Raw genomic sequence first — 12,375 nt, 5'->3', positions numbered from 1 at the left:
GTTTGGAAGAGTATTTTCTGGTCACAAGAGGTTGGTAAAAGAAGAAATCTCAGACAGCAAGAACTCATCATGGCCTGTTTTCAGAGCCAAAACTCTTAGGCTATATGAAATAAAAAAGTGTGTCTTTGAACATGTACAATGAACAATTCCCCCAATTACCAAGTAACAACAACCAGTCCATGCCCAGCTAGCATTAGGCTAAGATTATAGACCAGAGGACATGACTTTCAGGTAGGCTTGCACATCATTACACATGGACTTATGATAAAATGAAATCCTGTTTCTACAGCTATCTCTATAATCTAGCGTACTGTAGTAAATACATGCACAACTGTAGCAATGGGAGTGACTTTTTTATAGGTTATTTGTGGTGGCCATCTGCATCCCATGCGGAAGATGGAAGAATATTACTGGATCTGTATGTGTCTGTATAAAATCGGAGTACTGGTAGAGTTGTCGTTTTTTTAAAAAATGTACTCTTTACACTGTTATTGTGAAGAAATGGGGCAGTGATCATTCACCTGTAGAGACTGAGGTGCCCAGCATGTGTTTCCTAGAGGCCACTTGCTTTTCAAGGAAAAAGTCCAAAGGATCTTGAATGGAACAGGAACAAAACATTAGGGAGCTTGACATTATGTCCTAACAGCTGACTGACTAACACTGTTGAGATTATCCTGGGCAAGCGTGTCATGGCCCTGCACCTTCAACTTGGGCCTAAGCACAGACTTCATGTCTCTGGGCATGGCAGCCTTTCCTTGAGGCAGTACAGGGAGAACATCCTCCCCTTTCTTAGGAACTGGAAACCAAATAGGAACACAAAGAGCTGATTTGTGCCCCGTTTGGTGCCATTTTGTGATAGCCACACCCCCAGTGGTAGGCATTTTGTGATTAGTCCCTTCTGCATGCATGGTAGCTGTGACGGAACAGCCCAACTCACCTGTGAACATGATCCCACCTTGCCCTCTGAGGCGGCTGGAAATTAGTCTCCAATTGGCACTCACCACCCACTTCATTCCTCCTAACCCTTGGAGGGGCTTTCATTCCCTTTTTCTGGGTCCCCCCTGTCCAGCTCTCCTCAACTCCTGTCAGCTACGAGGGAGGAGAAACTTTTAAAAGCTACATGTTGAAGGTTTTGGAACAGTCCAGACCCCCAAAGTGAAATGTATGTCTCCACAGGAATCATTTTGTGGTGGTACCACTATCTTTTTCCAAATTCAAAAAGTGCCAACAGACTCTACAAGTTTGGGAACTCCTGGATTAAAGTAGCAAAAAAGGATGTGTGGCTTCTACTCCAGAAGGCTGTCAAAAGCCACTGTGCAAAATCAGGACCACTTTTCCAGTAAAGGTTGACTGTATTATTACTGTATCTCAAGCCGCTTAAATCAAGGCTTCAGGCACTCTTTCCAAGGGACAACAACTCTGGTTGGCAATGAAGGAATATTATTCATTGCAAGTCAGTGATTTTTGCAAATGACACTGCATTTGTGAGTGCTTGTGGAAAACAGATCTTATTCACTGGTTTGGGATGTCAAGTAAATATATTGGTGTAGCTGCTACGTCATTTTCCCAGTGTCAGCTCTGGATGTTCTAGTTAAGAAGGAATTCTCAGTCTCTTACTGAGTGAAAGAGAACCTTGCCACCCACTCGCAGTCCGTTCCATCACCAGTTAGCATGATACCATATCCCTGCAACTGCCTAATGTTTACCTTAAAGAACAAAGATCTCTAACACAGTGTTTTGCATTGCATCAACAGGAGGTTCATTTTTAATTGGTTTCACATGCTTAATGCTTTAGTCATCAAAGTATTGGCAGGTAAGTAAATGTTTCTTTCTGACTTACAAGTACCAATCCTTGGCTAGAAATTTGCATGACTTTGATGGGGAAAAAAATCAGGCAAGTGTAATGGAATGTGAACACCCTGATCCTAATTCCAGTGGAAGGTAGTAGCTTGGTAGATACAAGAAACTCATATACATAAGGACAACTTGAGTGGATTTGTTTCTCATATACATATGCTCAAAATACAAGTTGTTGCCTAAGAGAAAGTTTTTATCTCTTGGGTTGCACAGGGAAACCAATGTACAAGTGCTAATTTCTGTTGAAAGTGTAGACATTCAACAGCCAGAGGTGGAGCTTCCTACAGTCAAATAGGACATATCCATGCTATAGAACTACACTGGCTCCCAAGGAAATCTTTGGAATTATAGTCTATTGGGAATGGCAGGAATTTCTTACTGAGAATTCTCACCTCACTACAATTTTCAGGATCCTCTTAGGAGAAGCCATGACAGTTAAAGTGGTATAAAAACTACTTGTTTGTAGTGTAACCGGGGCTGCTTTGTTCAGCAGAGTCAGAACTCCGGGGGCCACCTGTTGCTATTTCTCCATCCTACCTTGCTCCCCTGCGTTATGCTGAATCCTCATCCTTCCCTAGTTCATAATTTCCAGGTTATGCAGGGGGAAATGGTGCAGTCAAAATAAAGTTAACTATATTTATTGAAAGGCATTGAATTAGAACAGTTAATACCATTCTCAAAAAGCTGGACTTCTTGTTTGGCATTGTTTAGCACTGAATTTACAGACCTCCTATCCTTTAAAACAATAACAACAATTTGAAATTTTGTAGGTAGACAGAGAAGGGATGTAAGAACCAGAACATTGTTTCATTTTTTCTCTGGAGCCTATTCTGATTTGTACCTATCTGCTGTTATTGGAAGCTAATGTAAAGCCCTATTATTTGAACCCTCCATCTAGTGAAAACTAATATTTGATTACATCTGAGAGCCTAACTACATAAGCTGTTGTTCCTGGGTTTGCCCTCCAGAGCTATCCTGGGAACTGTCAAGTAGGTGTGCTCTGGAGTTCCCAGGTAAAACTAAGAGTAGAACTACAAGTGACAAAAGGCACAGGTTGGACACTTGTCAGCTTCCCTCAAGTTTTGATGGGAAATGTAGGCAGCTTGGCGGAATGTTGGACAAGCAACAGTTGAAAAGTCCATTGGACAGCAGTTGGTGAGCCAAGCTGCAAGACCAGGATGCCTACATTTCCCATCAAAACTTGAGGGAAGCTGACAAGTGTCCAACCTGTGCCTTTTGTCACTTGTAGTTCTGCTCTACGATTCCCAGGTACATAGGTTCCTTATTTGGACTAATTTATTTGGACAGTGGCATGTTGGAAGAGGTTGCTTAAGCTTCAGTCCCGTGGATAGTAGGCACCAGGTGTTCTGCAAGGTGCCACCACTGAAAAAGCCCTGTCCCTGGTTGTCACCCACCCCACTTCTGCAGGTGGTGGCACAGAGAGCTTGTGAGGAGTATCTCAATTGGCAGACTAGACAGTATGGGAGGAGAAGTCCTTCAAGTCCTCTCATTCCAGAATGCTTAGGACATTAAATGGTAAGAACCAGTATTTTGAATTGTGCCTGGAAATAAATTTTATTTTATTTTATTTTATCGTATTTATATTCCGCCCTCCCCGCAAGCAGGCTCATGGGCAGCCTGTTCAGATCTTCCAGCGCAGGAGTATTACAATCCCTGTGTCCAGTCCCTGATAGTAGTAGCTTGGCTCCTACATTTTGGACCAGATGAAGTTAGACTCTAAGGAGACTCTTTTTTTCAGTCATTTGCCCTGGAATGGTAAATTGCAGCTTACACCTCATGAAGGCAGATTCGTTTTAAACAGTCACCTAGTAAAAGTGAAGCAGTAAAATCCGTTCATAATGGTATTTTTAATGACATCACTAGGTTCTGAGTCTCCTAACTTTCCAGGTGCTTCCACTTTAATAATTTAGTTTGAAAGAGTCAGGATTCATTTTTAATGGAGGATCTAGATGATTGTTGTTGACATCTGTTGCATTCTAGAGTTGTCCTGTTTGGTGATTTAAAAAAAATATTAATTTGATAGCCAGATTTCAAATCAAGTTTCTTAGGATTACTGCCCCTTGATATTCTCTTCCTTTTCTTGTTTTTCCTGTTTAATCCTGTTCGTTCATGAATCATTTGTTAATCCCACACACCCGAGCAAACAAGAACAGATAGTTAATTCCTGATTTTCCTTTCATTTTTTTATTGCTGTAACATTAAAAGAATATGAACACTAAAATAAACTAAATAATGAACGGTAACTTTGCCTGCAGATTGGAAAGTGGGGCCTCATTTGCCCCCAAGGTGAGCAAGAACTTATAATTAAAAATAGATTTGTAAATGTTTTGGCCAGCTTCAGAGAAAAGTAAAAGGGTCACACTGGCCCTTCTTCCCATTCAAGGGGGTGTTTTTTGCATTCTGGTTTAATTGTTTCTATATATTTATATGTGTTTTAAATCTGGTTTTAAAGTTGGGGACCATAAGTTGGGCAGCGTTGGGGACCATAAGTTGGGCAGAAAGGTGTCTTAAAATATTCTAAATAAAATAATAGAGAATTAATGTGGTGTTGTTCATCAGGAGATGCTATTTACCTACATGTCATGAAAGACCAGCTCTCCATTTTCATACCTTAAAACTCTATTAAAGGGACATTTTTTCCAGGCTGGTTGGCAACCTAATGCCTGCAAGAATACATAGTGATAATTTTCCTGGAAAATATAATGGTACGTTAAGTGCTGCATGGACTCTCAGTTTCAATTCTACTTCTGATTGTGGAAGAGTAATCCTGATTAGAGATAGGCACGGACTGGAAAAAAACCCGAACCATGTGGTTTGTGGTTCGTCAAATTTCATGAACCACGAACTTTCACGAACCTGCCCCTGGTTCATGAAACAGTTCATTTGGTTCATGAAAGTGTCATGTCCAGGTCAGAAAATCATCACTTCCAGGTCTGCAGAAGTTCACTTCCGGGTCAGCAGAAGGTCGGCAGGAAGTCCATCCCCTGTTGCCTAGGAAACTGATTGATTGGCGCCAGGCTGTCTGCAGCGACAAACCAAAAAACGAACTGAACAAACCAGCCTAAAGTTCGTGGCGGTTCGTCAGAAATAGGATCTGACGAACCACTGGTTCGCAAACGAGCTTGGTTCGTACTTAATTTTGGTTTGTATTTCAGTTCGTGCTCATCTCTAATCCTGATAGGATCTTCTCTCTGCTCCTTTGAGTTATGGTGGTATTTCATTCTCTTTTGTGCCCTCCAATTCCCCATCCACCTGAGCATTTTGCTACTGACTGCTGATGTCAGGTTTTTCCAAAGAAAGTTCAACCTCCATGTGATTTGGACACTTAGAGCGGACACCAAATGACTGTGTATCATTATCCATATTAACAGATTGGTCAAATACTTTCTTTACAAATTCAGTGACTACAGATGATCTTTTTAATAACGTACCTTTTGGTAGTCCATTGGTGTGAAGTTTCATCACATACTGAACTTGATCAGGAGGTAGTGTGTGGTCAAAATTTTCCCCACTACTTGACAGGTTGATTCACACAAGTGCTTGATATCTGCACCTCATGTAGACTCCAGTCTAGACTCCTTTTTCATAGGAAAACAGCCTGTTGGGGCAAAGGCTAGGATACCTTTTCTTTAAAAACAGGGAGAAGCATTCAAATATTCAATCCTCCCTATGCAATACGGAGGAGTACAGTCTCCAGAGAGCTTTACCACTGATTCTACTAAATGTATTAACTGGCCTTAGAATCTAGAATGGGACTTTGAAATGTGCTATAAAAGGGCTGTCAATCTAAATGTAATCTGCTTGCTGTGAATTTTCTCTTTTTCACCTTAGATGCTGACCTATTTTTGGGACTACAGATGCTCAGCTCTCCTAACCACTGGATGGTTAAAACTATGGGTGGCTTTGTGGGCTGGGAAGTGTTAATAGCCATCATACTGGATGTAAACCTCTGGTTAAAAACGAGAGGTAAAGTTTGATTCACAAATGTTTGCTGCTTTTATTTAATAAAGGAATGAGGCAAAGAAGGATTTAGTAACACTCCTATCTTTTGCATTTGCAGAAACATATGACAATTCACAGGCCAAGGTAATTGCTTCCCGCTAGTCTTAAGTAATTTGTTTTATAGGAATCTGGAACTGTGACATTGTTGTAGAACAGAATCTCTACTTCAGTATGGGAAGCTGATCATTTTTAGAGGAGCATGTTTTGCTTTCCCATGTATAGCTGCTGGCCTTTACATGTTTTCCTCCAATACTATGTTCCTGCTGAAAAATACCACACCCAAGCTACTTTTACCTGTGCCTGTGGAGTGGGAGTGGGGTGGGATAAAATGCCTGGAGAGAAAAAAGCCACTCATCCCTTCGCTATTCTCTCCTGAAAACAAACAAAAACAAACAAGCATTTTAAATGAGTCACCTGTCCTAAATCAAAGGTTTAGGATAGTCAGGAAAACCAAGAATTATTTTGAAAGTTCAACGGGAACTAGTTACATGTTAGTGTGTGTGCCAATGGCCCAGTGCCTCTTTTTAAAAATCAAAGCTTCTTTGGGAGGGTGGAATTTACAGCAGAGGATGAAGAGGGAGGCGTTATTTAACCCCTTTCACCACTTGCATTTCTCTGCTCCCAACAGCATACTGGGGTTTTCCCTGTAAGGTTTCAGATGCATATTTGCCTTGCAGTGAAGAAAACAGGTGGCGGGTGGAAATTGGAGCGAAGAAATTGCAGGGTGGGGAGATTTAAACCCCTTTTCATCCTGCAGCCATTTCTCTGCTGTCAATTCTCTCCACCAGAAGAGCCATTGATGCTATAAAAAAGTGTTGCCAATGTTCAGGGACAGTCTTAGCCACAGGGCATCCAGGTAAGCAACCAATAGCCCCCCTCATGGAGGAGGAAGAACAGAAAGTGATGGCAGCTTTGCAGCCTGCCCGTCCTCTCTGAGTGGATTCTGGGGCTCCAACCTGGTCTTTTGACCGCTTCTGCCACTGTTAAAAGTAATCCATGGTTTGCCTCTAGAGATTTGCTGGTAGGGCTAATGGTAAGAAGCCATCTGCTGATGTTTCAGTAATTTATATTCAGCAACGCAAGGTTCCTGACTAGTTCTTTGGTTTTTATTATTTCCCATACAGTTGAAACCTTAGGCCACACATCAGCGCGGTTTTAAGTACTCTTCAGCCAATTAGAACCAGTGCTCTTGGACCCTTTCCTTGGTATGATGGTTGCTGCAGAGAAGGTTCAGCGTTAGCTTAAGGGGTGCTGATACTGCAAATGCTCCCTTTTTGCAAAAGGGAAAAAAACCAGTCCTACTCCCTTGTGCAGTTCTTGGGGAGGGGAGAGAGAGATTGGGGAAACTGTCTCCCATATGAAATGTTCCCACTTCCCCAGACACCTTCAATGACCTTCTCCTCCCTCTCAGGCCCTTTTTGCACTTAAGGTTTAAACTGCCATTTATGAGCATTCATGGTGATCACAATCGCTTCAGCATGACACCCCCATGTTCCACACTGTCCAAGGCAGTTTCAATTTGGCATCTTATTTTTCATTTTAGACAGGCTTTGAAGCATCAGTGCAGTTTTGGGCTTTTGGGGCTTTGCAATTCACATTACACTTTTTAAAAAACTTTGATCAGGCATAATAACCTTGCAATGTTGGAACCCATTCCCCCCACTCTGTATTTGCTGATTGAGCTGGAGGGAAACATGTACTTTTCATGCTTGTTCCACTCTCATTTTTTTTAAGTCAAACCAGGAAAGGGTTAAAATGCTGCTGCTTCATCCCCTCATGGCAGCTACCCTGCCACTTTGTTTCCAAAGGGCTGTGCAAAAGGCTTGGTTTCATGCCCGACGCAACTTGGCAGCGGCTTTAAAATAAAGGGCCTTTTCTCACTGGGACTTTAAATCATTTCAGTATCTGTTCTGCTTCCTATGTTTGCAAGAGTTTTACACTTGCAAGGTAGTCATGGGATGCAGAACCAATGTTTGTCCGTGATATCCATGATTTCCCCCCTGCGGACATACCGCGATGTTATTTTGAAGCCGCTGCCAAGTTGCGTCTGGCCTGATGAATGTCAGTGTGAACTCTATACTCCCCTTCTGCTTCTCTTCTCCCCCTCTCCTTTTCCCCTGAGCTGATTGGTCTGTGCAGAATTAACCACTCCCACCCTTCTCAGCTCTCTGAACTCCTTTTCCATCATTTACTGTGTCTGCTCAAAATTTAAAAAAAATGTGCTGTGAATTGCAAAGCTTCGAAAGCCTGAAACTGCACCGATGCTTCAAACCCTGTCTAAAATGAAAAACAAGAAGCCAAATTGAATCTGCCGGACAGTGTGGAACATGGGGGTGCCATGCTGAAGCCATTGCGATAGTGGTGAATGCTCATAAATGATGGTTTAAACTGTATGCGGTATGTAAATCGCGGTGCGTCCGCAGGGGGGGAAATCGGGGCTACTGTGGACAAACATCAGTACTGCGTCCCATGACTACCTTGCAAGTGTGAAACTCCTGCAAACATGGGAAGCAGAACAGATACTGAAACGCTTTAAAGTCCCAGTGTGAAAAGGACCTCAGTTTCCAGACAGCACCTCTCCTGCCTACTAAATAGAAGTCTGTATGGAAATAAATTAAAATATTATGTAGGCAGGTGCTAAGTGATGTAGGAAGACTAAGGTTAACAGACAGTCATTCTGAATAACAAGGTTTAGATTTTACATGTGTGTCTGTGTGTGTAAGTAAAAATCTAAGCAAAAGAGAATGTTCACTTAATGTTAATATTTGTGTTTCCTTTTAGGTGAAAAGTGAAATATTACTGCTGCTAATATATCTGTGTGGCAGCCTGGCATTTGTAATAGCCCTCCTTGTGGGTATCGGAAAAAGTTAAGATGGTAGAAGAATATGTGCTTTTTATATATTGAAAAGGAGATGGAAAATTATAATTTTCTCAGGGCCAAGCTACACATGACGAATGACACTTGAACGGCAAGTGGATTGAGTGGAGGGCAAGTGAACAGGGAGAAATACACTTGCCATTCAAGTGTCATTCATCATGTGTAGCTTGGCCCTCAGTTCAGTTTCTAGAGGTGACCACTTAGTAGTTACTGAAAGCATTGATTAAGTGCACTGTTTAATCTTGTCTGAGCATGATTCATCATAAGAAAAATGCCATTTTCTAAAGGAAGGTAAAAATGCACAAGTGGGTTCACTTTAAATAACTGCTGTGTTCCTAAATATTGCAGAAGATGTTTATATTTGGCCTAAGGTACATAACATAGTTATAGATTTCAACAAAGGAAAATGTTGCCCCTTTGTGTGATTATGTCAGTAGTCATTGAACTTAGAGAGATGTAGCTCTGCTTAGGATTGCACCATTAATCACTATACTTTGTATAAAAAAACAGTCTCAGCAGTCTTTTGATGCAATCATAGCTGAGGCTACCATTCTACAGGCATTTCCTTGGAAGTAAATCTCTCTGGTGGTGGAGAGTGCCCTCAAGTCATAGGCAACTTACGGCGACTCCTGGTGGGGTTTTTATGGCAAGAGACTAACAGAGGTGGTTTGCCATTGTGTGCCTCTGCAGCTTTGGTCTTCATTAGAGGACTCCCATCCAATTACTAACCAAGACTGACCCTGCTTAGCTTCTGAGATCTGATGAGATCAGGCTCACCTGGGCAAACCTGGTTTGGAATTCCCAATTAACATTACAGTCCAGAGATTTCTTACCAGTGCAGGCTGCCTAATTTACTTCATTTCAATGGAGAAACCCAGTTTGTACATGCATTCTTTATATGACTGTCAGGTCCCTGTATGGAAATGGATGGAAGCTTTTGAGGTTGGGGGAACTCTGCTTTCTGTTGGATCATGGCATATGTATTTAATTATGATGATCACCAAATTAATGTTTGAACATGATCTTGCGGCTCTTATCTTGTATTGATTTAATCAATATTACCAATGGCTTGGTATATCTCGAATTACAAATGCTGTTGACTTTTACAAATGATGAATTCCTGTGTTTGAAAAATAACAGCAAAAGGTGAATATCTTCTGTACCAGCATTCATTCAGAGGCAATACACTTCCAGATACCAGATGAGAACAAAAAGCCTGCACCAATTTCATATGTCATTTATGAGCTTCCAAGCATCAACTGGCCAACTGTAGTGGAAACTAGGATTTCTGGGGAGGAGAGGGAGGTGGATTCTGGCACCAGGGTCTGAGATGAAGCATACAGAAAACACACTGTTTATCTAAACCATTGCATGTGCTTACAAACCGGTACTGTCCACGCACCATACCAGGCTCCCACAACAAAAGTCATGTTAGAAGATATCAGAAATAATCAGATATCAGAAATAATCTATATACAGAGCAGATAATTTTTTTAAAAAATGAGCTGAGCCACACAATACAGGGACAAGTCACGAGACTCTCTTGTTCTGCATCCTGGCACAGATGTGCACATCCACACAATGGGTGAACTTAAGATAGAGTGACTGCTTCTGGTTGCTTCTCAGTTGCTGGCTGAACTTCACTTCTTCCAGAACTTCTGTTTCCCAGCCTCTTTCCTAGGAAGGCAAGTGGCATCAGGGCTGGGTGAAGGGGGAGCTTCCCCTGAAGAACTCTTTGAGGAGGGGGGAACCTGCTTGAAACCACTGGGCCTTGCTGTTTAACCATGCTGACGTGCAGCCCCATTGCCCCCTCCAGTTTATTGCCTCTTTACCACCATCCTGAGCCAATTGGTTCCATTTTCCATTATCTGTCTTCCTCTTCCTTACTCAGTCAACTGAGCCACCCAACCGTCACAGCAGAGGATTGCCTCCTTGCAAGCATTCACCTGCATTTGCCCTGGTGTGCATACATCATTGCATGCCCACCTCCTCCTGTGCAGATTGAAAAAAGCGTTAAGGCCTGAGTACACAAAAATGGCTTTGGATGACTGGTCCTTGGCATGCGCAATGAAGAACTAGTAACTGGGGAAGCTGGGAACCAGAAGGGGACAAGCAATAACTCCTCAACAACTCTGGCCATGAAGGGAAAATATTTGGCCAGGCCAAGTTGGTGGCGAATACTGGGCTTCTTGGAACATTCAACAGAATTTGCATAAGGCAGTTCCACAGAACTAGAGCACTTCTGTGCAAGAAATAAAGAAATGGCTGAACTTGCAGCTAGATATTTATTTATTTAAATTTATCCCTAAAGCAGCCTACAAAGGTGTCTAATGTAAACCAAAAATTAAATAAACAAAATATAGTGAGTAAACAAAGAAAACAGAAAGCTCTAAACAACATCCTGGTCAGGTTCTAGACCCAGTGGTTGCTCGTGTAACTCACACAGGCAGCAATGGGCCAAGAGTAGGGTTCCCAGGTGCCTGCCAGTGGTGGGCAGATGGCCATGGATTTGCCTTCTCGTCCACTGATTGCCCAGCAATTGGCAGAAGGGGGCAAGCGCCTTGAGGTTGCCCACCACAGGTAGGCACCTCAGAAACACGCATCGTGCGTGCACTCCAAACTGGTGCAGTGACATCACTTTTGGGAGTGATGTCATCACACTGGCCATGGGAGCGTTCCTGTGCTTCATTTGGGGCTGATTTGGGCCCCAAATGGGCCGAATCAGCCCCGTGTGGAGCACAGCAGCGCTCCCACAGCCAGCATGGTAACATCACTTCTGGAAGTGACATTATCATGCTGGCTCCGGAGCACGTGTGCAAAGATCTACACGCTACAGGCACAAGGTAAGTGCCAGGTCCCCATCCCCAACCCTCCTGGTGAGAGGATAGAAGGGACCTGGCAACCCTAGCCAAGAGCCCTTTGGCACTTGCCAAAAGGCTCTTGGTTCTGACCATGTGCAGATTTTATACCTGCAAAGAGGAATGAGACAGAAGCACAGCTAAGATGTTGCATGGTTGGCAAGATGTTCCCCAAGAATTCACCTCCCCGTACTCTAAGAGCCTGTGCCACACCCAGCCTATGGCATTTAGTAGAAGGAATAGGAAGGGGAGTAATGATTTCATAAGTTCATATGAGTCTGCTTTCCAAAGTTCCTTTGTTGTAGCTGCAATAATTAGCACATAATACCTCAAGTGTTTCTTCTTCTATGCCCATTATATTCGTGATCAGATATGATAAAATCAGAATTGCAGGATAGATAATTACTAGCAATCTAATAATTTATGTCTGACACACATAAGTGATATTGGTAGGTACTGAGGTAATGCAATAGAAATTGAGGTAGAGAGGACCAGTACTAAACATTTGGCTAGTAGTAGCCAAAATGATTTTAGTTTTGGTCATAGATAGAAAACAAAACATGAAGGGGATCTCTGTTTTCCTAGTGGAAGAACAAAAGTGATAGACACATCAGGAATGTTTCCGTCTTCTTAACATAGTAGATTATCTGCACAATAAGATAATTTCCAGTAGAGTATCTGCCCTATTCAGCTGCTTCTCTACTTTAGTAGAGCAGGTGATTTTAGTTTAGTAGATGAGAGGAAAAAGGAAGAAATCTT

At 42.3% G+C, this 12,375-nt stretch overlaps 1 protein-coding gene across 1 annotated transcript in view; it reads left to right on the top strand.

The window, feature by feature from the left end:
* Positions 1 to 8,751, top strand: part of LOC129329677 (putative ferric-chelate reductase 1) — a 39,867-nt gene extending 31,116 nt beyond the window's left edge. Inside the window, exons 13-16 of the mRNA XM_054979218.1 lie at positions 1,755 to 1,813; positions 5,710 to 5,844; positions 5,939 to 5,964; positions 8,662 to 8,751. Coding sequence (XP_054835193.1) covers positions 1,755 to 1,813; positions 5,710 to 5,844; positions 5,939 to 5,964; positions 8,662 to 8,751 — 310 coding nt within the window. The remainder of the gene's footprint in view (positions 1 to 1,754; positions 1,814 to 5,709; positions 5,845 to 5,938; positions 5,965 to 8,661) is intronic.
* Positions 8,752 to 12,375: the final 3,624 nt, after the last annotated feature.

The sequence above is a fragment of the Eublepharis macularius genome, chromosome 5 (assembly GCF_028583425.1).
Source record: "Eublepharis macularius isolate TG4126 chromosome 5, MPM_Emac_v1.0, whole genome shotgun sequence".
In the NCBI taxonomy this organism is placed as follows: Eukaryota; Metazoa; Chordata; class Lepidosauria; order Squamata; family Eublepharidae; genus Eublepharis; species Eublepharis macularius.
The sequence above is the reverse complement of the archived record's forward strand: the minus strand, read 5'-3'. Positions and strand labels throughout refer to the sequence as shown.